The sequence below is a fragment of the Sus scrofa genome, chromosome 1, assembly GCF_000003025.6.
Source record: "Sus scrofa isolate TJ Tabasco breed Duroc chromosome 1, Sscrofa11.1, whole genome shotgun sequence".
Classification (NCBI taxonomy): domain Eukaryota; kingdom Metazoa; phylum Chordata; class Mammalia; order Artiodactyla; family Suidae; genus Sus; species Sus scrofa.
The window spans coordinates 220808728-220836717 of record NC_010443.5 but is presented as its reverse complement, the minus strand read 5'-3'; the positions used below and the strand labels follow the sequence as shown (position 1 = coordinate 220836717).

Genomic DNA, 27990 nt, shown 5'->3' with positions numbered 1-27990 from the left:
GCTATTTTCCAATTAAAAGCTTAATAGCCCTGGAAACGGAGTTCATGTGGTGAAGTTTACCATAGCCCCTTGTTCTGAAAGGCTTTCTGCTGGGATCCCATTATGTGCTTGAATAAACCCTTTCTGCAAACAGAAATGGGACTCGGGGTTGTCAGGTGTTGGGTTACAATAGACTTTGAGGCAGGGGACATTTTACCAACATAAATACAAACCTGTCCCTATAGCGAGATGTTGTCAAATACTGGGATATGGAAAACATTCCCATCAAATATGAGAAAAGGATTACCGCGCTATATCAAATGAGTATTTAGATCTCAGCCCCTGATGTGCACTGGAGTGAAACGAGTCCCGGCACCAAATAATGCCAGACTGTTTGAGGAGTAAAGGGATAGGGTGGCTAGGTGACTGAGGGAGGAAAGGGGGTCGCCTTAGTAGTGGAAATGCCCCCTTCAAAAAAAAAAAAACCTGGTGCAGAGCTCTGCTGCTTTCCTTTAAAAAAATTATTTACTCCCGACTTCTTTATATACCCTGATTTTGCTGACCATTTGGTGACTGTCAGGAGAAACTTGGCTTTGAAAAAAGTCTGTGGTTGCCACCTTCCCAAGAGCCTGGAGATTTCAGCATGGAAACTCCCAGATACAATGTCATTCTAGGTCCTCTCTGTCTCTCCTCACGTGAATCGCGACTGGCTATTTTCCCACTTCCCTGCTGCTGGCCCACGGGGCTTCTGGTAACCTATGCCTCCATTCTTGAGAGTTTATGAAGTTCCTCCCAGTTGTAGTGTTTTAGGGCTTGTTTCCTCTCCAAGTGTGGGAGGAGAGGATCGATGAGGTGATGAGAAGTAGGAGGGTTAGGGGCAAGACCCAGGGGTTGGTGCCTAAAGTGGCTTTGGGGACAGGCCTCTCTTGCAAAGTTTTCCTTTCTGCACCCCACTGGATCTGCAGGTCAGAAATGGGAGAGATGGGGGGCAGTAAAGGGCCTCAAGGGAAATACAATCAACCATGTTCCCTTTTTAACTTCCTCCCCTCCCGGAATCACCCTTCTAGGTGGAGGGTTGGCTGCTAAAACGTGTGATGGTATTTGAATTCACAGCAAATACAGAGGGACATTTTTGGGTTGCCTGTTGGCTTCATGGGCAGGTGAAGGCAGATAAAAGCTTAGAGGACAAGGACCACTGTGCAACCAAATGTTTGCCCATCGGGGAACTTGTCTATGTAGGTGTCCCATTTGATTCGCCCAGATCGCCAAGAGATGAGTTCAGGGTCTGCTCTAAGGAGCTTGTAGACCTTTAGCTGTGGGACTGCCGCCTCCCCTGCTTCGCACTGAGACATCGTGCTACTCTGTGCAGCTGTATCCACCTGCCCTTTATTATTATTATTATTATTTGCTCTGGGGGCAGGCCCATGTGCATTTGTGGCAGTAGTCTGCTTTATGCCAAACCCGTACTCAGAGATTAAAAGCACGCAGATAACAGGTTAAACAGTTTTATGCTGTTACCTTGTGCAAGGGCCCTCTCCCACCCCATCTACCCAAAGACGCTGGGGGTGTTGGTGTGATCCTATCCCTTACTCATAACTAGAGTGCTGATTCCGTGGAGGTTTGAAATGGGTGATGCGAAACCTCCGTTTGATCGGTCAAAGGCAGTTGGGCGGAGGAGGGGAGATCATGACTGGTAACTCTGGGGATGCAAGCGTGGCTCCGTCTGCTCTCTGAAAGTTTAGACCCAGTACTTAAGTAAATCCTCCATAAGAGCACTTCTCAGTCTTTCAGAACAGAGACTTTTATTAAAACGTGGGGATGAGGGTAGAGAAACTCAGCGCCAGAGAGGAGGGACTGGTTTCCCCTGTTAAGTAGCCTGCAAAATGGATTGTCATCCTTGGACCAGAGGTTTTCTAATATTGTCTTCCGCAGCTGCAAAAGAAAAAACAAAGTTGCAAAAGGAAATCAAGAAAGCTAACATTTCTCGAACCAATTCCACTGCCCTTCCCCCAACTCCCCCCGCCAGTGGCCGCCGGGCCTCGCTCCCCCCAACTTAAAACCCTCTTGGCTCACGCCGGGACCAGGGTGCACCCACAACTCTCCGGTAGACTCCGGTTCTCTCGGAGCGGTGTATCTGTGGCCAAGTGTGAGAATGAAGGCGGCCTTGGGGTCGGCGCTGCCAAATCAGGCCTGGAGGGAGGGGAAAGAGAGCGAAGGAGCTCGCCTACAGTCACCCCCACTCTCACCCGCGCTGGTCCCTTCTTCCCCGCCCCGCGTGCACCACCGCGTAGCGAAGCGCTGCAGTGACTGCCGCCGCGGCAGAGGAAGCGCTGGGTGCTTGGAGGAGGGGCCTTGAGCGCCCCCGTGAGAGTGGCCGTGCGGCAGGTGGCAAAGAAGGTGAAGTGCAGGAACTGGAGGGGCTTGAGCTGCAAGGAAGGAGGCAGGCTTGGAATAAGAAGCCAGGGACCCGGGGGGTTGGGGTGGGGGTGGCGGTGGGAGGGAGGAGGAGAGGGGGGAGGGCGGCGGAGGAAGTGCCTGGCCGGCCAGCGCGGGAGCCGCAGACGAGCTGGCTCAGATCTTAATCGGAGCTCTTGCCGGCTCCTGGCAGCCGCTGCAGCGCTTGGGCGAAGAAGGACGTGCCGGCCAAATACGCTACCGGCGTGGGATAGGTAGAGCGCCAGCCGGGAGTCTGAGGCTGCTAGCTGAGCGCCGCGGGAGCAGTAAACAGCTGCTGCCCCGCCTGCCACGCCGGAGCGCACGCGGCTGCTGGGACTGCGTGCCTGCGGGACCAAGGACTGCGCCGCCCGGAGGCCGCCCCAGAGCCGGCCTCCCAACCCCGCCGTCCAGCGTCCGCCTGACCCGCTCTCGCCGCCAGTCCGCCAGCTCTTCCCGGGGCCCGGGGCATGAACGGCTACGGCTCCCCCTACCTGTATATGGGCGGCCCGGTGTCGCAGCCGCCGCGGGCGCCCCTGCAGCGCACGCCGAAGTGCGCGCGCTGCCGCAACCACGGCGTGCTGTCCTGGCTCAAGGGCCACAAGCGCTACTGCCGCTTCAAAGACTGCACCTGCGAGAAGTGCATCCTCATCATCGAGCGGCAGCGGGTCATGGCGGCCCAGGTGGCGCTGCGCAGGCAGCAGGCCAACGAGAGCCTCGAGAGCCTCATCCCAGACTCTCTGCGCGCCCTGCCGGGACCTCCACCGCCAGGAGACGCCGCCGCCGCCCCGCAGCCGCCGCCGACCTCGCAGCCGTCGCAGCCGCCTCCGCCGCCGCGTCCAGCCGCCGAGCTGGCAGCGGCCGCGGCGTTGCGCTGGGCTGCTGAGCCCCAGCCCGGGGCGCTGCAGGCGCAGCTCGCCAAGCCAGGTAAGAGCGGCTGGGCGAAAAAACTTCCAAGCGGCTGTTGTGGCTTTGCCAGGGAGGCCGGGAGGCCAGTTTTGGGGAAGTTGGCTCGGCCCGGCTTTCCGCCCCATCTTTCAACAAGCTAGTCCTAAGTCTCTCGGCCTAAGCAGCCTTCAGTCTGGAGCACGTGGGAATGACGCCTCGGCTCGCCAAGTGCCTTTCCCAGGTTAAAAGAGGAAGGGTTAATAAAGAGGTCAGAACTGGACCAAGTTAAAATGCAGCAGGCCAGGATTTTCTGGCTTCCGGCTTTAGTGGGCTCGGTATTTAGAAGCTGCGATGGATATGTGCAGGAAAGGAACTGAGATCCCAGGCGTGTCTGATTCTCGGCGTTTTTCTGGGCTCTCTGGGAACTGCAGGGAACCTGAAGCCTTCATAGTAGCCAACTGTGGGCTCCAGCTTCTTGCAGTTTGTTGAATGAAGCCTCATTTAGAAGCAATGATAAAGACGACCAGAAAGGCCCCTAGACTGATAGCAGGGACCCAGAATCTGGTGCCCCCAGAGTCAGCCAACTCCTTTTGCAGAAGGGCTCAGGTCCTTTAACACCATTTTGAAGGCAGCCCTTAGCAGTCTCTTTGGTTTTAAAGAAATACAAATAAAAAGACTTACAGTGAGAAAGGCCCCCGCCCCTGGAGAGTGCTTTCCCCAGTTGTGGGGGTGGGGGTGCTGGGCCTCCTCTGGTCCTCTCCCCTTTCCTCTCCTCCTCTGCTGCATGCCTTACAGTTAGAGAGTGTGGATCTGCCTTCAGCCTTGAAGATGGGCACATTCCCCTTCCTCACCTTTATGTCCTTCAGGCCTCTCTACCCTTGCAAACCCCTGTGGAGTCTTTTGTGCTTGGGAATTTCTGGCTTATATTGTTGTCCAGCTCAAGTGTTCCTTAGATTTCAAGCTCTTGGAATTCAGTGGACAGGTGTTTGATGTTTCCCTTTCACTGAGGCAAATGTACCCATCTCCTCAGGGAGGGGGTTAAGGTGTGTGTTAGAATTCAGAGAGGAAAGGCCTTGGAAGGCCCAAAGCCCTCCTGTAGGTGAAACTAATGGTAGAGCTTCTGCCTACTATCCCCCAACCCCCACAAAAAAAGACAGTACCTCCGGGTTCTCGAGATAGGCTTTCAGGAGCCCTAGTCTACTGTGTGGAGCTGGGGAAATGCTGTTTTGGGGTAAATTGGTAGGTAGCCTGGCAGGTGTAGTTCTGCTGCCCTGTTGCTCATTTATGTTCTCCAGACCCAAAGCTCTGAGGACATTTTATGTGAAGAGCAGATCTGGGTATTTAAGGACAGAAGAGAGTTTGCTGAACATGGATTTTTGTGGTTATTTAATCCAAGGTAGGATATAAGCATTTCCCTGAGCAATATCCCCCCACTCCCAGTTTACTCTCTCTTGTCAGTGTGATGTCTTTATAGTTTTCCATAGAGGAAAAGGTTAGCAGGTGGAGAAAGAACATTCTTTTTGTTTTTTTCCCTTTAAGTTCGAGCAAGTAACCAGCAGAGTTTTGTCTCGGTTCTAGAAGTCGATCCATGCCAATAACCTTTCCATTTCCAGTTTCTCGGCCTCCGGAGTTTGAGTTTGTATAGGAGGTAGCATTTTGCAGTGGCCACCTGTCCAACAGCACCCCCAGTAATAGTGCACAGGCTATTATCCAAGGAGGGATTCCTTTTCACATGGATTCTTGTGGTCTTCAAACCCTTCTTTGGGATAGCCAACATTTATGGTTTTTAAGAGTCAGAAAACCAAAAGCAGGCCTGGGAAGCGGGGAGTGAGGGCAGGCCGGAAGGTGGAGCAGCAGCAGCAGTGGCTGTGGAAAGGTACCTGCTTGGGGAGAATAAGAGAGGGAGAATGATTGCAACTGGACAAACCAGACCTGGTCCTCTCTCTTTTCCGGGGAACCAAACATTCAGGGACAGCCTGGCTTTCCAAATTGAAAATAAGTAATGGCAAAGGAGAACAGGATTTACCACAAGAAGAGGTCAGAGTGAAGGCCTCTGGGGACTGAGCTGTCAGGGACCAACGGCTTGGTTTCTAACTGGTCCTGCTGCATACCTTGCACGTTCATTTATATAACTTTTGTTTTTGTCTTTCGATTGGCTCAACCCCAGAATTCCATCCAACACCAACAAAAAAAGCCAATCACCAATCTGATGGTAGGAGGGAGCAGGAAAGGAACAGATAATTGTTTTCCACTAGAAAGGCAAGCATACAAGTGGATCAGTTCTATGCAGTGCTTTGTACAGAGAAAGCCCATGTGGGGTTGACGTTAGGGAAAATAGGTGGATGAGACTACCGGGTTGCTGTATGCATTATATGTTGTTGTATGTTTTTGGCTGTTGTTTTTATTCATGTCTAACATACCATCGTGCATATTGAGAAACATGTCGGCTATACTTCTGGACAGGTGGCTCACTGCATGTAGAGAAGTAGGTCAAGCTCTGTTTGAATGGTAGGCTCACATGTACAGTAGTTCCCAGACCATTAGGAATGTCTCAATATCTGCCGGCAAGTTATGGAGATCTATTTCTTTGTGATGTCCATGTCGAAAACTTGGTTGGTCCCTTTAGTACGTAGTTGTGGAGACATTTGCTTTTTTTGTTGGAGGCAAATGCAGGCGCACAAACACGGAGTCTTTCCCCCCCTTTAGAAAGCCTTGAGAAAAGCCCCACAGCCTAGAGAAGGGCACACCTGGAGGAAAAAAACACCCGATTTAGGGAGTCACATTAACACCAAAACTCAGTTTTGTCGCTGGAAGAAATTTTCCCAAATTCTGCTTCAGAATCTTTAAAGAAACAAGGATTATTTTATATAACGATGTGTTATGTTTAACATCCCTTTTAACGTGGCGGGAGAATTTTCATATTCTCACGTTATCTCTTCTAGCTGTCGATTGCAGCATTCTTTTTTTTTTTTTTCTTTTGGGGTGTACATTTCCCTTGCCCCTTGTTTATTATCCATGACTGGCCTGGAATTATTAGATTTTGATTGAGCTCCCAATTCTAATTTAAGCTTCTTTCAATCTATCCTGTTGATTCCTTTCTTTTCCATTCTTTCTTTATCTTCCTTACTCCTTCCACCTTCTTGTAATGAAAATATCTCGGGAAGTGTGAACATCTTTCAGCTCTTAGTGTCTCTGAGTCAGCAGCCTCAACCAGCCAAGCCAGCCTTTCAGGACCTGGCCCTGGAGCTGAGGAAAGTTAAGGGTCACGACAAAGGTGAGAAGCTAAAGTTACATTCCTGTGTTTGGCTCCCTCCCCCATCCCCAGCTCTTTCGGCGGTCTCCACAGGCTGAGAGGTCTGCGGCTATGGATTCTTCCTAGGTTTACATCTGCCATCCAAATAAATATGTTAACAAGTTGTTTACAATTTTATTAAAAAAATCAAAAACATCATATTTGATTAGGAATAAAAAAGCAGGATTAAATAGGAAGGTAGGATTTCCTTTCCTGTTTTGTATCTCCTGAAAAGGATGGACCAAGAGACCTATAGGGAGGGAAGTTGGAAGATTTGGGAAAAACTGGCTTTATTTTGTTTTACCTTTTGTCTGGCACCTCCTAGCATCTTTATGCTTGTTCTTGGCTTTTCAGCTCCAGCCTGATTAAATTCTGTCTGGGCAGCTTCCTAATTTTAAATTGTACTTTAATTTATTTTTTTAAAAAAGAGAGAGACACACATACTCACCTGTAAGGATAATGAGTGTTGCCAGAACACCAGTCCAGGCCCAGATGGGAAATCCTCTGTGACTAGAGGCTAGATGCAAAGGAAAAGTGGATGAGACTTCAGAGTCATTCGTGAGGTATAGCTATGAATTTAAAATGAAGGTCTGGTTATTTAAGATGGTTTGATTTGGGGCAAGGGGCCTGACTCAGAGTTGCAGTTTGAAAATTAAAGCCAACCAAATGAAAAGGAATATTCGACACTGAGACCGTGCTGGTCTCTTTCAAACCTTAACTCCAGGTCGGTTCAGGAGGGCTGGACACCGGGATGCTCACAGCCCAGGGCCTTTCCCACCAGGGCCCAGGGAGTTGCCTTTGGGCTCCACACCCCGGGCAGCCAAGCTGAACAAAGCGAATGAAAGTGTCAGTAGGCAGATCTGGGACCCAGAGCCAGCTGGGGCGATGGATAGGACCCAGTGGTGGCAGCCCCTTCTGCTTCCCGGAGGCTTCCCTGGACAGCTGTCCCCTTGCACAGGGTCCCCATTGCACCCTGCAGCAGCGGCTCCTTCCTCAAATTCTCACTGCCCCTCTGGCAGGGCCCTAGACCCTGGGAGGGGCTAGACGCCAGCCATGCCTTTTCCACTCCTACTGTTCTGGACACCTGCCCCCTCTCTGCTGGCTCCCTGCTTTGGTTGCCAGATTTAGCAAAAATGAAAACAAAAACACCACCCCCCCCCGAAAAAAATCCCCAAACCCTGCAATTAAACCCATAAAAATGGGATATCAAAGATTGCATGGGGTATCCTTATACTAAAACATTCTTTGTGATTTATCCTAAATTCCGATTTAACTGGGCAGCTTGCTCTTTTATCTGGCAACCCTAGGCTGCAGAAGCCAGCCCAGCCCCAGTGGCCCTCAGGGGTACCCCTTGGGGTGAGTGTAGCTCTGGCAGGTCTCCCAGCCTCTCTCTCCCGGTGGAGCCCAAGCGGCCAGGGCAGAGACTCAGACAGACGCTGGTGTCCATCTTGTGGGAATGAGCACAAGGCTGGCAGGAAAAAGGAGCGTTCCCAGGTCTGGGAAGCAGAATTCCACTGCCATCCCGGACAGAATCTCCCCCACCCCAACATGCCCCTCCAGGTTATAAATCTGGCAGATAGCCGCGCTCTCGACTTACACAACCAACTTTTCTTTTCCCTGATGGATGAACTCCCGGGTTTAAAAGATTACAGTAATCACAGGAGGACAGTGTAAATCGAATCTGATAGCAATAACTTTCGGGGAAGGTCAGGCTCAAGTGAAATGTTACCAAGCAACAGGCATTTTGTTTGCAAAATACAATCAAAGAGCATTGATGAGAAATTCTTTGCAGCAGCCAGTCAGCACTTTCTGCTAACAGCTTTACTGAGGGAAAGGGAGTAAATCTTCATAAATCAACTTCCCCGGAGGACTCGGAGCCCCTTTCTGGAAATGTTGCACTTCTTCCTGACAGGGAGGCAGACAGAACCCAGTGAAATCCTATTTGCCTGCGGGACTCTCCTTTCTCGTCTCCTCCTCCTTCACTCCTGCTTTCCTCCTCTGTTTGGTTTTTAACCTGTTGCAGCCCTTCAGCCATCACTCACTGAGGTCTCTGGATCCCCACCTCCAGTGCCATGTGATTCTGATGGTACAGTGGGGTTTGCATGGGTGCTTCTGGCAGAGGTCGGGGCCTGGGTGGTGGAACACTGGTCATCGTGGGCCCATCACCTTGGGATCTTGTCACATCAGTCCCCAAGAGTCCTGCATGGCTTTAGTGAGTCACCCTCTTGTCTGAGCACTGCAAACTACTGTTCTCTGAAGAAACAAAGGGGAAACTAAAATATAACTAGGTGGCTTTTTAAAAAATCTGTATCATACAGTTAAACAGCTATTTAAAAATGGGCACAATCAGCTACTGAATAACAGTATTACGGAAAACCTAACATACAGAACATTTTTTTAAACTAAATATCTAATCTCTTTTATTCCAGTGACTAGGCAGACATCAGTTTTCTGAAACTGGGACCAGTGTTCTACCTTCCCCCCCGCCCCCCACCACTGATTATTCCTTTGTTTAGTTCAGTATGTTGTACCCCTAGTTTTTATATGTGAATGTTTATAATAATACTCCCTCCCATGAATTCAGCAGTCTGCCCAGCTGCCAGCCTTTGGGTTACTGTGTTACCTGCTGTGTTTCAATGTAAAATATGACACTGCTCAGATAACTTGGAAATTTTGCAAAATATTAGTTAGTTAAAAAACCCTGAAAGCCTCTCAGAGGCCAAGAGGCAAATGGTTTGATCATCTCTGTATAATCCTACCTAGCACAGTGCATGGGCACATAGTGAAGGAGTTAATGCTATTTATTAATAGATGGATAAATGAGTCGCCAGCTGCATTTTTCTAAGTTTCAAACATGTGTGTAGATGTATAGGTAATTTCCTTCCTACTTCTTGAAAATTACTCTTTTTGGAGTCAAGAAAGAGATCAAAAGCCAAGTTTTGTAGGACTTACAAAGTCCACAGTTGCAAACCATACTTCCTTATGTCCAGCCCTTTCTATATCAATGTACCCCCCCAAATATTGGTCCTAAGGAGTCACCCTGATTTCTTCACATGTTATTAAGCCAGTATTGTTCATGATTTTTAAAAAGCAAAGCATGATTATTTATTTTTACTTTTCACAAGTTCCCCACTCCCCCACCCCAGGAAGAAAAGAAAAGATTTTAGACTGGCATTCACTCCCTGCTGTACTTTAGGTTTTCAGCTATTCAGTTTTTATGATTCAGCACTTCTAGTGCAAGGTAAGGACAACAACAAAAAAAATGTAAAAAACCTGCCTCCTGTTTGAATTCTGACTGGATTGTGGTCTTTTCTGGAAGCTCCATCCTGCCAGGGCTTCTTTACTGCCATTGCTGTAAGACTTGTGTGCTTTGAAAATGACCCATCAGGGACCAGTTATTTAGAGGTGTTGTTCCCCAAAGCTCAAGTGAACAAATGGGGATGCGACAATCCGTGTTTCAAAATGCTTGACGTGATTTCAAAAGAAAAAAAAAGGTCCAGTGACTTTCGCTCTAGGAAACAGCACTCTCTATTCCAAAGTGTTTGTGTTTTCATTCTGGACATTTGCCATATTTTGTTTTTGTAGATATAATTAGCTGGCATGGATAATACACCCCTCCTCTAAGTGAGGAAGATTTTCCATTTTTATGTGTCTTGAGGAGAATGTCTGTTTACCATTGGTAGTATGCTTCCTCAAAACCTTTGAAATGAATACCTAGGGGGTTTTTTTGAACTGCATTTTCATCTGAAAAAATCCACTAGAGAAAGTTACATTTTGCAAACTGTAATTTTAGATTGGAAATCACTTTTGTGTGAGTGTTCATTTTCTTTCTTTAAAGTCCTGTAGCTGTTCTTTTTAATAATGATTTTTATTTTTTCCATTATAGCTGGTTTACAGTGTTCTGTCAGTTTTCTACTGTACAGCAAGGTGACCCAGTCACACATACATGTATAGATTCTTTTTTCTCACATTATCATGCTCCATCATAAGTGACCAGATATAGTTTTCAGTGCTATACCACAGGATCTCATTGTTTATCCATTCCAAAGGCAATAGTTTCCTATAGCTGTTTCATGGAATAAATATATTTTAAAGTTGATAGTGTTGTTTCCCATGGAAAATATTTCCTCCTTGTAAAGAGTATCTAATTTACAAAAATCTTACCCTTGTGAAGAGATTATTTCAGGGGTGGCTGTGAGTTTCCACATCATGAAAAATATGAAATCGAAGAGTGAACATCTAGTAAGATTTTTTATAAATCTAAATGTTTAGCTTTAGAAATAGCAGATTTTATATAATTTTCAATAACTGGTTTGTAATATCTGATTAAAGGGACTTCTTTCAACTTTTAGTCTAATAGTTTTGGCCTTCAGCACCCATATACTAAGGAGTAAAAATATTATCAATTGAAACATACTCTTTTTAGGTGCTAGGAATTAAGGTGTAAATTTCAAGAAGAAAGAGGTTAAAATATTTGGGAAGTATTTCCCTTTTCATTTTGCTACTTGGCAGTTTTACATTTCTCCATCTAGAAAGGCCTTTGTGTTTTAAACCAACATGAACAATTTATAAAGCTCATTTAGGAAAAAAAATCTAAAGAGGTAAAGAAATACCTGTTATTAAATTATCCTTTATCACTGGGCTCAAAAGGCACCCTCTATAATTACCTGTGAAAGTCTGTATTTATGATAGAATAATTTATAATACTTGTAGTTTAGGTAAACAATACAACCAATACTTGGCACCATGAATTTTCAGGGATCATATATTCTGCCCTTTAGAAATTATTGCTGGGTGAGGAGTTGTTCTTGGTACAAGGTGAAAGGCCAGTCTTCCTTTGCCCAGTTTTGAATCCCCTGTGGTCTTGGATATTGATTGGGATTCTGCTTACCCAGCAGCCCTTAGCAGGACTTTATATGGTGCTCAGGTGTGTGGACCCCATAGGAGTGTCCCATTCATTGCTTCATTCAGTGCCTTCTGTCTCCCCTTTGTATACAGAATAAACAGTGCTGAACTTGGTTAGGATGCTCTGAATTTGTAGATTTGATTTCCTTGACAGCCTATTACGTTTTCTCACTTTTTGGCCATAGCCCCCACACTCTTTGGGAGAGACTGATCAGTCCATGAATCTGCAGAGAGAGAGTGGATGAATAAGCACAATCCACCATCACTTTCTGAGAAGTGACCAGAATTCTGTGCTTGTTGCACTGGGATGTCACAGTAGCAGGTTCAGAGGGTAGCACAATAAAATGCAAAAGAGGCTTCATGCAGTCTAGGGGTTCATGGTTGGTGAACAAGCTGGCACCCATCTAAGATTCCACTGTGGCCTGTTCTGCAGAGCAGGACAATAGGTTCAAAAGTGAAATTTTCTCTTGTCTGCTTTGTAATCCTGTCATCCAATAACCAGTTGATTGGGACAGTATATCCTTTACCATTGTGGGAAAAAATGCTGCACTTTCATAATGGTAGATGTGTCAGATTAGCCAGAAAATCATTCCTCAGTTAACCTTTTGGCTAAACCTTTTGGCTAAACTTCTGCTCTTTGAATCATTTCTTCTGGAGCCTGAAGCATTCTGAATCATTCTTAATTGATAATAGACCCCGAAACATTTTCCTCAAATGTCTTCAGTGTTTGCAACTCACCCAGGTGAGGGAAAATTACCTTTTAAAATAGGAAGCTATTTTTAGGTTCACACATTTCATTTAAATATACCTAAGTTTAGAGTTTTTAGCTGTACTTACATATCCTTTATTTCCTAGAAGAACCAGTTGTTTAACACTTAAAAAAGAATCTCATCATCTCCTATATTGCTCTGATACTCTGTATCATATTTCCTTCACTGTTTTGTGGTAAGATATACATAATGTAAAATTTACTATTTTAACCTTTTAAACGGGATATCTAATAGTGGCATTAAATACATTCACAGTGTTGTTCAGCCATCACCAATTTCCATTTTCGAAACTTTTTCATCATCCTTAACTGAAACTCAGTACCCACTAGACAATAAGGCCGCATTACCCACCTCCCGCAGCCCCTTGTAATAGTGTTTTACTTACTTGCCTATTCTAGGTAGCTTATGTAAGTGGAGTCATAGAATATTTGTCCTTTTGTGTCTGCCTTATTTCACTTAGCACATATCTAGGGTTCATCCACATGATAGCATGTGTGAGAATGTCATTCCTTTTTTGTTTCATTCCTTTTTTGAAGCCAACTAACATTCCATTATATGCACAGACCACATTTTGTGTATCCATTCATCCGTCATGGATGGGTACTTGGTTGTTTCCACTTTTCGTCTCCTGTGGATAATGCAGTTGTGATGTTTTCAGTGTGTGCATATTTGCCACTTAGCAAATTCTACCTGACTGCATTTGCTCCCCCTCCTCCTGGCATACGAGTATTTATCTCCCCAACTTGGTAATAAATTCCACAAGTTAGGGGCCAGTCTTAACACTCTTGGTATTTTCTACCCTTTATTCTGTTTCCCGCAATGTCTTGCAAGTTATCGTGGTATAGATATTTGATACTGATAATGATCGATAATGAAAGCCAAAGGAAGAACACTGTTTTGGAGAAGCACCATATTTAAAACATCATTTTATGTCCATATTTCCTCGGGGAGAATATTTGACTTGTTTTCTCAAGCTCCACTGAGCAGGGGCCACGATTCAATTGTGTGTTGAGTTCAGTGCTGAGTTAACATACTGTCACTGTCCACTCATTCTCAAGTGTTTAATAATAGAGTAACAACCAAGAGGCAGGCATGGGGTCATGAGTCAGGAAGATTTGGACAGGTCTAGCTAATTCAGATATGAAAGTGTGGAAGCTTTTTTGTTGCTCTTTTTCTTGTTAGGATCAAGGACAAATACCATATTAACCCACGAGATGAAAACTGGGTCCCCAGTCCCAGGAAGTTGCAGGAGAGACTGTCTAGTTTCTCTTGCAAAAATAGGTCTTTTGTGCATATCTCAGAGTTGTTATAGCAAAAATGGCTTCATATGTCATCCCCACCTGGGTGCCTGATGTTTTATATTGGAAAAGGAAGCAGTTTCGTTAAAGTGCACATTTGGGATAAGCATGAGTTTGTGTGATATTTATGACTCAGTGTTTCACTGATGTAGTTTAAGAATATTGTAAAAGTATTTAAGCTTAGCACATGTTTATTGCTTTGCAGAGAATCAAAGTTTTGTTTTTCTGATATAGTTAAGGTACATCCTTAACTGTACGTTCAAAAATGGGCCTTTGTTTAAGGCATTTAAACACCAAGCAGGAGGATATAGAGGATATAGAATTTAGAAGCTGCTATCTACACATAATCAGGTGTGCCCACAGAGAAGGTGACAATGAGGCTATTCAGGCAGGGCAGTAGAGAACACAGGCAAACCGGTTGTTTACAACCTGACAACTGGGTCATTAATAATTTTCATCTTTAGATCAGTTACACTGGCTTTGAGTAGACACAACCAGTACATGTTTGAAAAAAGATAAAAATCCACTTGCATATAGCTTATTAATAAAGGTTTGTTAGCATCTACTTCTGCAAGCAAACCAGTCTTACTTCTTTCTTCCTTCCTTTCCGCCTGCTTAGCACTGTAATACTAGCCCTTGTCGGCGTAATTGTCTTTCATCGAAATGTTAAGTTTGCAACTGGTTTACATCACAGCAAGTCTCTGCTCTATTTGGGAAGGTTTTTTGTTTGTTTCTCTCTGCTTTATTTGGGAAGAGAGCTTTATTGGCTCTCTTAATAGCATTGAGGAAGGTATCTTTAAGTCTCCTCTATGAGTTTTACTAATTAAACAGTTCATGAAAACACATCTGCCTCTTGCTCTCCCAGGTCCTAGAGACACACTGTTTCATTGGTGGATCTGGCTCCCTGGTGGTTTCACAAACCATCTCCAGCCATTTCCTTCTTCCTCTTCTGCAGCCTATCTCACATCCAGATTTCACAGCTGGTGTTGCTGGCCCTCTAGCGCAGGTTATAGGCAGTCAAGGTGGCCAGACCACGATTGGCCTTTTAAGAAAGATTTCAGTGTATGGAGGCTTCCTCCACTCTGGCAGTGGTATTGACTAGTACATGCTAGTCTGATGAAACTTACAAGACAACTAGTTCGCAGGACATTTAACGCAAAATCCAACCATGAGAAAATGGATTTAAAATGTGGAAATTTCCCATGGGCATATGGGTCATGCACCAGCTAATGATGTCCTTGGGTGACATTGCCCCCTTATTTGCAGAAGAGGAGCCTGAGTTCATTTTCTTGTGTTTATCTCCAGCCTGGTCCCTGTTTAGACTGTTCCTGCTAGATTGCCACATCTTCTACGGTTGTAGGTATCGTGTTGCTCTTCTGTGTTGAAAGCCAGCTTCCCCACACACACCATTTTGAGAAATCACTTCAATTTCTAGATCTTTATGTACAGAGTTCTTTTTGTTTTTATTTTTTGCCATTTGCCAATCACATAGTTGGGATTTTTAAAGGCTGGCAGTATGTTATAAGCCGCTTCCCCTTTTAAAAAGCCGGCGTAGGACCCTCTCTTGAGCACATCTGTTCTTCTTTATGCACACCAGGAAAGGATTAACCCAGCTGCTCTGTGCTTTTCAGATCTGGCTGAAGAACGGCTTGGGGACAGCAGCACCACCGACAACACAGAGACCTTCAGCGACAAAGACACGGACCAGAGGAGCTCCCCGGATGTGGCCAAAAGTAAGGGCTGCTTCACCCCTGAGAGCCCTGAGATCGTGTCAGTGGATGAAGGCGGGTACGCGGCCCAGAAGAACGGAGGCAGCTCCGAGAGCCGCCCTGACAGCCCCAAGTATCCAGGGGAGCAGAACCACCTCCTGATCGAGGGCCCCTCGGGGACCGTCTCACTGCCCTTCAGCCTGAAAGCCAACAGGCCGCCTCTGGAAGTGTTAAAGAAGATATTTCCCAACCAGAAGCCCACGGTGCTGGAGCTGATCCTCAAGGGCTGTGGCGGCGACCTGGTGAGCGCCGTGGAGGTCCTCCTCTCCAGCCGCTCCTCCGGCTCGGCCGCAGAGCGAACTTCAGCAGAGCCCGAGGGCCTGGTGTTACCCTCCAATGGGCACATCTTCGAGCACACGCTGAGCTCCTACCCCATCTCCTCCTCCAAGTGGTCCGTGGGCTCGGCCTTCAGGGTCCCAGACACGTTGAGGTTTTCCGCGGACTCTAGTAACGTGGTCCCCAACCCCTTGGCGGTGCCCCTGCAACACCCCTTCCCCCAGCCGCCCCGGTACCCTCTGATGCTGAGGAATACTTTGGCGAGAAACCAGTCGAGCCCCTTTCTGCCCAACGATGTCACCCTGTGGAACACCATGACGCTGCAGCAGCAGTACCAGCTGAGGTCCCAGTATGTCAGCCCTTTCCCCACCAACTCAGCCAGCGTCTTCAGAAGCTCACCTGTCCTCCCTGCCCGTGCCCCAGAAGACCCTAGGATTTCCATCCCTGAGGATGGGTGTCCCATTGTGTCAAAGCAGTCCATTTACACCGAGGACGACTATGATGAGAGGTCTGACTCCTCAGACTCTAGAATACTCAACACATCATCTTAGAAGTGGCGCCTGATGGGTGGTGACCAGGTGACATTTTCTGTGCATTTGAACCCCGGGCTCCCCCTTGAGGAGGGCCCACATCCTGTGTATACCTTTTCCTTCTGTTTGACAAAGTGACTGTGCTTGATTCTATACCTTAGCAATAAAAACATAACTTATTTAATTTCTTGCACTTCACTGGAAAATGCCAAATAGCTCTGCTCTGTGGCTTTAGTGCTGAATGTTCATTGTAAAAGAGAGTCTAATGCTAAGAATAGGCGAGAAAGCCTTGGGCCCATGGAAGATTTATTTGGGGATGTAAAGCTGAAGGTCAGCCTTGCTCCTAAACTCAATCTGGAATGTTCAATAAAATAGTATACTTGAATGCAATTTTGTAAAGGAGGATTCCTCAGGATATGTGAAACCTCAAGGAAGTGGTTCAGTTGCAAACAGACTATAAACAGGGACCTTATATTCATGTGCTAAATATTCTTCTTGCATTTTAAAGAGAAACTGCATTTAATAGAGTGAACTGCTCTCATGCTTATTTAAGCTTGGACAGTTTTCAGAGACAAACTCCATTAAGAATTATTCTTTTCACATGGCTGAATCGAAACATGTGTTATGTCAATGTAAAACCAATCACAGCTGTGAACTGCATGAACTGTATTGTGAAATGAACACAAGATTAAGCTTTGTCAGGTTAATGTAGCATGCTAAGGAGCCTAGGAAAAAAATAAACTAAGGAGATGATCTTGGTTTATGTCATTTCTGTTTGTTGAAAGAGGATGTCTAAAATAGAAACTTGATATAAAAGCTGCTTTCTAATGCATGGATCAAGGTTTCCGTTGAATGCGACATTCCTCGAGAAAAATGAATGGCAAAGTTTTGGGGACTGCATTCAGAAAGATAGAATGTATTGTTCAAGAATAGAGATAACTCAGCTATCCATCCATTTGTTTGTTTCTTCAAAAGATACTTATCGAGAGCCTACTATGTGTAAGACAAGGCTCTTTGTCTGCTATTGACCAAGTTACCTGCCCATGAGTTGAAGATGGCAGGGATTACATGATGGAGAATCTCATTAAAAACAAAGTAAAAATGAAACAATCTGCAGTGTGGGAAGTAAGCACAGTGCTTAGCATGGTACCCAACATAGAGACAGCACTCAATCAACGAGAGCAGTTCCTCCTATTCAGTTCAATATATTCTGCTATTTGCCGTCAGGATGCAGAAGTGAATTTCCTCATTCTCAGTTGGAGAAGATGCCATTGCAGTTTAGGAGGTGACTGCAACAAACCATTGGAAACAGGGCTTTTCCCCTTCATTTAAAAAAGCATTTCAGGGGGAGGACACTAATATGGCAAACCTCTTGCTCAGATATTTTTATTTTATTTATTTCATTTGTTTTTATTCACTTTTTTGCTCAGGTATTTTTAAAAGTGAGTTTTAATAATGTGCAGTGGTGTTCCCACCAACCATTTCTTACTGTTTCCACTCTCCTGAGTGCTTGAGAAGAAAGATGACTGCTCAGGTCAGACAATAAACTTATGAACGTGGAAGGGAAAGTAAATAAGAAAATAAATAAAAGCCTCTACATGACAAGGATGCAGAGAGAGCTCCCAGGGCAAGAATAAGTCTCCAAATGTTCTTCAGTCTGGGAGGGAGAAGGGTAGATCCTCTTGGCCTGAGATGCTTCCTCGGCAGGGGATAGGGGCTGATGTCAGCTGCCCCTCGGCCTTGCCTGGGTCCCAGGAGAAAAACAGGTATTTTAAATAAAATCTCATTTGTATTTCTATTGGGCACCTTTGGAATGAGAAATCCTTATACTAGGGGAAACATTCCTTATATTAGTTGGACTAATGTGTACTTAATTGATGTGATTACATACCAGAGTTTAAAAAAGGAAATGATTTGTTGTTAGAGTTCTATTTAAACAGTTTGCATAAAGGAAGAAATAGAGGGGCTGGAGAGGAGAATAATGTAACCCCTGATTCAAAAGACACATGTCCAAGACATTTTATGTGGTGGTGAAGGACTAAAGTCTGGGCCTACCTAGCACCAATGTACTTTCAAAGGCATCTTCATCTCAAAAGTTTATCTGCATTTATCTAATAAGAAACAATGATAACAGATCCCATATGTGACGACAGTGCTGCAGTCTGTCCCGTCTTCAGGTAGAATGACCGGGATTAAGCAAAACTTGGCTTAAGATACGAGATCCTGACAGCTTGATTTTGCCCACAGATCATCAGTCTTTGCCTTCTTTTTGCAATGGCCAGCGACATGGAATGATCTGAAAGACAGCTTATTCATGGGCTACTGCAGGTATGTTTGATCCTCAGTAACTCTTCTGAAGCAAGAAATGTTTGCTTCGGTGTGGTAGGTGTGGTCAGTGGTCAGAGGGAGAAATTGGCTGTTAAGATCCTTTGTCCTGCATTCACTTTTGCTTCCTCTGCAGTTTTGACAGCTGAGGCTCCTCTGGTTGAAGTGGCAAAGCCTCTTAGATTCTAGCTCAGCTCTCAAAGACCATCCTGCCACAGTGGTGTGTAGATTTCAAGGGAAATGAACACTCCTGCCCATGGGCACTCGGGACACTGAACATCTGGATGAAAAGAAAAAAACAGCATCAGCCACCTCTTAGTTAAATCCCATCTGTCACACACAAAATATCTGGGTCCTTGGCTGTACACTTGCAGTTGAGTCAGACCAGGCTTATAGAAAGTTAATACATACTAGGAGTTCCTGCTGTGACACAACAGAATCGGCAGTGTCCTGGAAGCCACTGGGACACGGGTTTGATCCCTGGCCCAGCACAGTGGGTTAGGGATCCAGTGTTGCTGAAGCTGCAGCTTAGGTCACAACTGTAGCTCTGATCTGATCCCTGGCCTGGGAGCTCTATATGCCATGGGGTAGCCAAAAATGACCTCCCCACCAAAACATTAATGCATAGGAAAAGAAACCACATGGCCTCTCTCCCCTTCTAGAAAGGACCTACTGGTTTAGGGTAAATGCTTTGCACATCTGAGATGTGAGGGTGGTGGGTATGTTATGTTGTTTCTCAGCAGTTTGTCTCAAAGTGTGGTCCAGGAACCCCAACACTTAATTTCTAGTTAAGATTCCTGGGCCCCATGCATTGAGTTGAGAATCCCTGGTTGCCCAAGAACCTACATTTTCACCATCCTCTCCAGGTAGTTCTTCAACTCACTACAATGTGAGAACCACCTGACTCTGCATTACATCGTTGGATTTCCTTCTTAGGATCTCTGCCATGTGAATGAGCTAAGGGATGCAAACTGTGATGCTGGGATTTCTAACCCCCCCTTCACTCCCATCTGCTTCCCTGTGACTTCACCATGTACACAGTCTTGCTTCATGCCCTAGAGCTAGTTCAAGTAACTGTCAGTGTCAGTGTTAATGATTAGATTGAGTACACATTTTGGATCAGAAATGCCTATTTCAGGAAGCTTCTAGTTAGTAAAAGACCAGATATTAGCACAAATGTGCTACCCTTTCTCCTGTGGGCAGTGTTGCCAGTTTTTCAGTTGTTTTGTGATTCCTGGCTTGCTGACCCACCTAGCAATGGGTGTTGCCCTGGAGCTTTGAGTTTTAAGAAATAGCAACAAACCGTTACCTCCTTCTGGCTCTACTGAGACATTATTGGCATATAGCATTGTTTAAGATGTACAGTGTGATGATTTGGTATATGTATACATTGCAAGATGATTACCATACTAATGTTAGTTAACACATCCATCACCTCACGTAATTACTTTTTTGTGTGTGGTGAGAACATTTAAAATCTATCTTAGCAACTTCCAAGCATATGGTACAGTATTGCTAACTCATCACCATGCTGTACATTAGATTTCCCAGGACTTACTATCTTACAACTGGACCTTTGTACACTTGGACCAACAGCTCTCCACTTCCCCCCGCCCCTCAGCTCCTAGTAACTACCAGTCTACTTTCTGTTTCTACGAGCTGGGCTTTTTTAGATTCCACATATAAGTGAGATCATATAGTGCTTGTCTTTTTGTGACTGGCTTGGTTCACTTAGGATGTAAAATTTTCTTTTTTCTTTTTTTTTTCTTTTTAGGGCTGCATCCGTGGTATATGGAAGTTCCCAGGCCAGGGTTTGAATCAGAGCTATAGCTGCCAGCCTACACCACAGCCAAAGCAGCGCAGGATCCGAGCCGCATCATAACTCACGGCAATGCCGGATTCTTAACCCACTGAGCAAGACCAGGGATCGAACCCACATCCTCATGGATCCTAATAGGGTTCGTTAACCGCTGAGCCACGAGGGAACTCCAGGATGTAACATTTTCTTTGTTGATTGGACACTTAGGTTGTTTCCATATCTTGTGAATAATGCTGCTATGAACAGGCAGTGCAGATCTCTCTTTGAGACAGTGTTTTCATTTCCTTTGGATATGTTCCCAGCAGTGGAATTGCTGGATCATGTGGTAGCTCTGTTTTTAATTTTTTGAGGAACCTCCATCCTGTTTACCATAGTAGCTGCACCAGTTTACATTCCCACAAACAATGCACATGGGCTCCCCTTTCTCTACTCCTCACCAGCTATTGTAATCTCTGGTAATCTTGTAATTATTCCGGTAATAGCTATTCTAACACGTGTGAGTGAGAGCTCACTGTGAAATACCAACACTCTTGATGATGGAAAAGACAAAAGGAGTTTCACAAATGTCTTGAGAAGCAAGGCATTTTTAGCCAGGCACATGGCTGTGGTTGAAATTAATGTAGAGCAACCTGGGAAGGTGACAGGTACCAGGGGAAAGGGGCACTGATTCTGGACCCCTGGACTAGGCTCTTACAGTTAATTGGCCGGCTTCTTAGAGCCTAAGAACATTAAAAATTATTAAAAGACTAGGACCAGAGGAAGGGATGTGCAGTGTAGGACTTATATATCATGGGCTTTGCTCTTCAGGGACTTGTCTTCCAAAGGACCTCAGGGTGCCCTGTGGCTGGATCGGCAGGAGGCGATGGGAGGAGGCATCTCAGGAACATTTGTTGGGTGCCCAGAAAACAGGCGCTGACTGCATTTGAACTGGTGTATTTGAAAAATGAACTTGATTTCACTGCATACTGTTTCAGTGATTCATTCTTTATATGTGCATTTACTCAGCAGAAGTGAGTTGAAAATAAGATGGATGCTAAATTTATATGTTAATTTTAATACTGAAGCTATCCTGTATTTGACGAATAAGATCAATGCTTCAATTTCATTTCTTATGGGGTACTGAATGTTGTCATTACTGGGGAGGGGGGAAATCATTTCTGAATGCATCCTCCCCAAATTCCAATCTTAGAGGGCAGAAGAGTCGTAAAGAAGCAATTTTGCCTTTTGCTGATGGTCTCTTCAGTGGTGGGCTTCATTGTTCCCACAGTATCATTTACTATTTCAGTGTGAAGGATAAATAGCGAGGATAGTGGTTTTTCCTTGAATTACAATGGAGTTTACTTAGTAATTGGATTCTGAGAGTTTGCTGGGATTGTTAGGCTGTGTCAAGCGTTTCATATAGCCCATAGACAAAGCCACTGGTTTTAACCAAAAGTAAACTTAGTAGCTGTTGAGAAAAATTATCCCTCCGGAAGACCTGAGTCCCTGCCTGGTGGTTTTAGCTGTGACCTCACACTTACACTGTGATTTCAGTGAAAGATTCCAAAGGTCTGTGGAAGGTCCTTTTGGGGAAAGATGGAATCTCTGATTTGGTGGAACCAAATGTGTGATGGCTTCTGCAGAGGGAGAGCAGGTGAGTTTGACTTGGGACTCAGCTCTTTATAGCCCCAAGGCTGCTTTGGTGATACAAGTGGGCTCTGTTTCCACCAGAAGACCACTGGCTCTCCACACAGGGGGTGGGGGGACGACACTGGGTGACATTGGCTGCTGGGGGTGGTTGTGTCTTTTGTGTTTTGCACCAAGGGGCTCAGCCAGTAAGGCACAGATCCAGAATGAGTGTTCTTTTCTAATTTGCCAGGTCAAAGAGGGTGCCTTTTTATTTCAGGAGGTACCTTTTTCTGTTGTGCACAAAAACATGATAAAGTGTAGCAGGACTCTGGGGAAAGATAGGGAGAAGGAAAAAGAGCAAATGAGTTGCCAGGAAATGGCTCATAGTATACAGATAATTAAGAAAGCCATTGATAAATCTTAGCACTCCATCTCCCTCAGCCCTTTTGAAAAAATAGAAAGTGGTTTCAGTTCACCCACAGTGTTGAGCAAATCTCACTCACTGGAGTTGAATGAGAAATGCAGGGAGATATTGGAAAGGGAGGCAGGAGAACTAGCCTTTATGGAGCACCTACTGCTTGCACCTGTTATCTCAGGCTGCTGTCCTGACTTTAGTATGTTTCTAAGGATTGTTCCTGCTCTAAAACCAGCTCAGGCCACTAGCAACCAGGCAGGCAGATGTCACTGGGGGCTACCTGAGCAGACAACAGTGTATGGAAAACAAAGCTGATGAATGAATGAAAATGCCTGCAGCAAACACTGAGCTATGCAGTTTCCTGTCTCCAAGAGAGCTCTATGACCCAGCCTGCCAAATATCTCCAGTACAGTAATAGCTGTGGTTCCCTGCAGACCCTGACCCTTCACGAAACATTATGTCTAATGTGGCTCAGTATTAAAGATATTTTATTATATGGAGAGTTTTGAAAACCGGCAATTGGGCACAATGCATACCTAACTCCCCTATTAAATGGAATATTGTATTTGCCAAAGTACCCTGTACGTATCTGTCAGAAATAGATACAAATACATGTTCTATATATTTGTGTTTATACCTGTAGACAAAATCTTATTAGTCCAATGGACTTATTCAAATATCAGTTTAAAACACCTGTTAGATGTTATTAAATATTGAAAAGATCTATTTCGGCCCAATCCAAATGCAAATTATGAAAAATCAGTGCTGGAATTCCCTTGTGGTGCAGTGGGTTAAGGACCCAGTATTGTCACTGCAGTGACTCCCAGTCGCTGCTGTGGTGCAAGTTCAATTCCTGGCCCAGAAACATCCACATGCTACAGGTGTGGCCAAGATAAATAAATAAATAATATATGGCGATCTGTTGCATTTGGGCCCCTCTCCTGCATGTTTTTTGTTTTTGTTTTTGCTTTTTTTAAATCAGTGCTACCCAGAATCTGGCATTTTCCAAAAAAGGTTTGGAGTTATGTGCGACTCTTATAAAGGATCTACTTTGTCTAGCTAGCCCTTTTATGTGATTAACATTTATTAGTTCATTTCATCTCTCATCAATCACATGAGGAGGGTAGTATTACTATTCCCCTTCGGTAGATAAAGAAGCAAAGAGGTAACCTGCCCAAGGGCACTACCTGGAAGTGTAGATGTGGGTTTCAGTCTCAGCAGTTTGGGTCGTTCTGTCGGCTAGGAGTTCACAGGGTGTTTCAGAAGCCCTGTCCCTTTCTTTGCCCAGCCCCTGGTTTTCTCCAGGCTCTGGAGATACCTCAATCACAAGTGGGAAATGCAGCCATGGCTGCAGAATCCTGGGCGTTCAAGCAACCAGAGCCCTCCCGTCCTCCCTTTCATTCAGTGAGTCTGTCAGTACAGCTGGACAGACCGTGAGGAGCCACCCACGTTAAGGAGTGTTCTTCCCGCCTCTGCTGCCCCCTGGAGGGCAGAGGGAGTAAAGTGGATGAAGCCGGCATTTTCCCTCTGCTCTTTGCTAATTAATTCCTTGGCTAAACAGGAAAGGTGTGAGTATATTTCAAAGGTATATTTGCTAAGTTCTGTTTCACTCAAGTTCTAGGATCTGTCCTCCAGGACAGTTGTGAATATGGACCAAGGCATTCACACCCAGCACCCCTGTGACCCTGGACCTGCAGGGATTCCTGAGAAGCCCCTGCCGACTAAGGAGTGAACTCCCCAATGAGTGAGTTTTGGTGTCATTGATGGTTGTGCTGTTGGCCACAGAGATTCCTGAAGAAGAGATTGCTGGTAAACAGATAACAATATGTCTCCTGGACTAAACTCAAATATGAATTGTCTAAATCCATCAAGAAGGAAGTACAGTGGGTTATTTTGGCCATGCCTGTGGCAGGCAGAAATTCCCAGGCCAGGGATTGATCCTGTGCCACAGCTGTGACCCCAGCCACAGCAGTGACAATGCCATATCCTTAACCGTGAAGCTACCAGGGAAACCCAGGAACTATAATTTTAAGTCACAGCTTTATTTAACCTACCAGACAAGTAATAGAAAATGAGGAAGATCATTTAATCCAAATCTTTTTCAATTGCCATCTATGAATCACCCGATTTGGAGTGCTGGGAGAGGTTGGTCAATAATCCAGATACCAGATTGCCCCCAAACCTTCCCAGTCAACACCTCTGGGAGGAGATGTCCTCTTCTCCTGCTAGCAATTACAGTGGCAACGAAAACCACCCAAACCTGCTTCTGTCTGGAGAACAGGCTTCTAGAGCCCAATCCAGCCTCCAGTGAGGGGGGAAAGACAAATCTACTCACCATAATGTTTGAGGAGAGATCGCTCATCGTTATAGTACTAACCCGGCTGACTCCAGTACCCTCTCAGGGTAAAAGCACATGTGAATTTGTCCAAATCACTGTAATGAGGCTCCTGGGTGGGGGGTGGTTAACATCAGGGTTCAGAAGTAACGTTAAATAAATCACCCTCACAGGGCTTGGGGTGAGAGAACAATTATTTACCTTCGCAGTTACTGATTGGTTTGATCAACTACAGGAAAAATGACTCAAGGAGAATTTCCCCCTGTCCCCCAAACTTGGAGTTGGACCCAGTCGTGAGGGTTTTGAAATGTGGGTGAAGGACCCAGTTGCCTGAGAGGGGGCTCCTTGTGGGGTGGGAGGAAGGAGAGGGGAAAGAGGCAGTGAAGGTGGAGATTTTCTTGGCAGGGAGAAGGGAGAGCAGGACTTCCTCCAGGTTTAGTTGTGTGGGTCAGACCTGTCAGACGGCTTAGTTGTAGGAGGTCCACAGTCTGTGCACAAGTATTTGGTGGTGGCAGTACTTGGGGCCTCTGCTTGGCTTCCTGGCCAATAGGAATATCCACCACTGCCCCACCTAGTGCAGACTATGTGAGGGAATCAGAATATGCCACCCCCAAATATGCCACTTTGGCACAAGGATTAAGGGGAGCTGAAGGTGACCAAGAATGAACAGATGCAGGAGGAGTTCTCTGCCCTCCTCATATCTGCCTAAACACAGGGCATCAATTTCCCTTTGAAGGAGGTACCTGCCCTGTGCCAGGGAGAGAAGAGTGACTCTTGTCATTGGTGATGGGGAGCCAGAACCAAGATGAGTTTACATCTACAGCCTTCCTAAAATAGCCATAACTTCCACTGGTTCCCTCCAGACCTCTCCTAGTCACTTCCCCACAACTTATGGTCTTCTGAAGCTCAAACCCTTTCCTTTGTTAAAAAGATATAAAATTCCTTGTGTCTAACCACTTCTCTGAGTTTCCTTTTTTTCTGTGAACCCACATGTGTGTAAATAGTAATGAAAATTGTGTGCCTTTCTCTCCTGTTAATCTGTCTTTTGTGAGTTTAATTTGCAGACCCCCCAGTTACTCAACATGAGAGCATGGAGGAACAGCCTTTCCTTCCTGATGATGGACAGTCTCAGACAGGACGTCCACAGTAAGGAGGACTGTGGTTTCTGGGCTGGCCTCCCTCTTACAGAGGGTTCGGGGGAGAAGACCAGGTGCAACCCCAGCAGAGCTCTGCACACCACAGTCGGCCTCCACCAGGACCTGTGGGAAGGTTGAGCCTTCAGAGGGCAGTGCAGGTGAGCATACCTGTGCTCTGGGATGCCAAGCATCCTGCTTGCAGTCCTTGTGGAAGAGACAGCAATGGGCTATGGATGCCAGTGCAGCCTGCAGAGAATCAACCCATGGGCAGTAGGCCAGATCTCCAGGTGGGTCAAAAGTATGGGGAGAGTAACATGTATTTTCACTGTAGCCTGAGGGATCCCCCCGAAGGAGGGGGGGACCAGCCTGTGTAGGGGTGCCTAGCCAGACAGCCACTTGTAGTGGTCCAGGCCCCTCTTGCCCACGGAGTGCATCTCTCTGAGGGAGGGATTACGTTCATGCCTTCCTGCACTGACCTGGGCAGCCTTTCACACTACAGAGCTTTGGTGATTTACTCTGAGCCTAGCTGGCTTCAAACACAGTTGTTTTCCAGATTTCCCGACCAATTGAGGCTGAAGAAAGTAGAGCTCACCAATGAGCTGCCTTGGTCAGGAGCTGGATGCAGCAAGCCAGTTGAACCTGAATGACAGGTAAACAGTGACTGTCAGGTAAACAGTGAATACTCTGAATAAGTATGTCCCAGGCCAAATTTGTATCAGTATCTCTGTGTATCTAAGTGCACATGTGTGTAACTATTTGTCCAGTATGTATAATAGATCCCAGGCAATATTCCATAAGTATTCTTTAATGTATTCTTCAAAATAAGGATTGTCTATACATACTTGTACTAAAAAATTACTTGTTGATTGTCTGAAGTTCCATTTAACTAGGGGTCCTGAGTTTTTATTTGCTAAATCTGGCAACTCTACCAGGAGAACAATGCTTTTGCAGCCTGACTGTGGCCATGGCCATGGTCATACCCCCACAGTCAAGGAAACAGGAGAGCCAAGGTTTTCTCTTGGGCTGAGGGCCTCATCTAGCCCTCACATGTATTTCATTTGACTAGTATAGAGTTATTGTTTTTTATGATTGCCAACATTTAAAATGGAGAGAACTCACATCTAACAAGGTTTGAGGCTGTTCTGGAAAAAGCGGGAGTTCTGACAATATTGCCTGGAAACACGGGGTGGTGCCTGCCTTGGCCTCACTCATTTATGCCTCTTGGAGCTGAGTTTGGGGTAGGCTCATCCAGAGCATTTAGTTTTCTACATTTTGCCCTTGAGCAGGGAGGCATTTTCTCTGGTCCTGAAAACCCAGAGTGACCACTGACCCTGATCAGGTGGATCTAAGGTGTGGGGGCTACTTATCTCTTACCCTCTCCTCTGAAGGGCTTAGGTGTGATGTGGGCAAGTTCTCAAAACTCCTTCTGGGTCTGTTTTTTTTTTTTAATATTTTTAAGTTTTATTGAAGTACATTTGATTTACAATGTGTTAGCTTTTTTCTGTACTGCAGAGTGATCCATTTGTATATGTATATGCATATATGTATTCTTATATTATTTTCCATTATAGCCTGTCACAGGGGATTGAATATAGTTCCCTGTGCTGTACAGTAGGACCTTGTTGTTTATTCATCCTCCGTAAGAGTTTGCCTAGTTTGGGAGTTCCCGTCATGGTGCAGCGGAAACGAATCCGACTAGGAACCATGAGGTTGTGGGTTCGATCCCTGGCCTTGCTCAGTGGGTTAAGGATCCGGCATTGCCATGAGCTGTGGTGTAGGTCACAGACGTGGCTCGGATCTGGCATTGCTGTGGCTCTGGCATAGGCTGGTGGCTACAGCTCCGATTAGACCCCTAGCCTGGGAACCTCCACATGCCATGGGTGTGGCCCTAAAAGGACAAAAGACAAAAGACAAAAGACAAAAAAAAAAAAGAGTTTGCCTAGTTTGCTAATCCCAAACTCCCAGTTCTGCTTCCACCCCACCTCCCCCTTGGCAACCACAAATCTGTTCTCTAAATCTGTGAATTTTTTTCTGTTTTGTTGATGTGTTATTTGTATCATATTTTAGATTCCACATTTACATGATATCATATGGTATTTGTCTTTCTCGAGTTGGTTTTTTTTCTCTAAAATGAGAGGGAAACAAATCCATGTTTTCCAACTTTTTTTTCCTTTTTTTTTTGGTATGAAAAGTTGTGTTTTATCACCCTCAT

General features: G+C 45.5%; 1 protein-coding gene and 1 long non-coding RNA gene across 2 annotated transcripts; one reads left to right on the top strand and one right to left on the bottom strand.

Annotated features, from left to right (window-relative positions):
• LOC110255645 lies at positions 1759-3107 on the bottom strand. Its single transcript, XR_002336226.1, has 3 exons — positions 2907-3107; positions 2075-2169; positions 1759-1911 (listed from the first exon to the last, which is right to left on the bottom strand). It is a non-coding gene; the product is annotated as an uncharacterized LOC110255645 (long non-coding RNA).
• Positions 2638-17193, top strand: DMRT3 (doublesex and mab-3 related transcription factor 3). Its single transcript, XM_021064400.1, has 2 exons — positions 2638-3339; positions 15197-17193. Exons 1-2 carry the CDS (start codon positions 2883-2885, stop codon positions 16159-16161), a joined length of 1422 nt encoding a protein of 473 aa, XP_020920059.1. The 5' UTR covers positions 2638-2882; the 3' UTR covers positions 16162-17193.

Bases quoted from the DNA above. Each gene is read 5' to 3' on its own strand.
- DMRT3 (XM_021064400.1), top strand. From the start codon at position 2,883: ATGAACGGCTACGGCTCCCCCTACCTGTATATGGGCGGCCCGGTGTCG. The intron at 3,340-15,196 runs GTAAGAGCGGCT...TGTGCTTTTCAG, and splicing joins GGCGCAGCTCGCCAAGCCAG to ATCTGGCTGAAGAACGGCTT.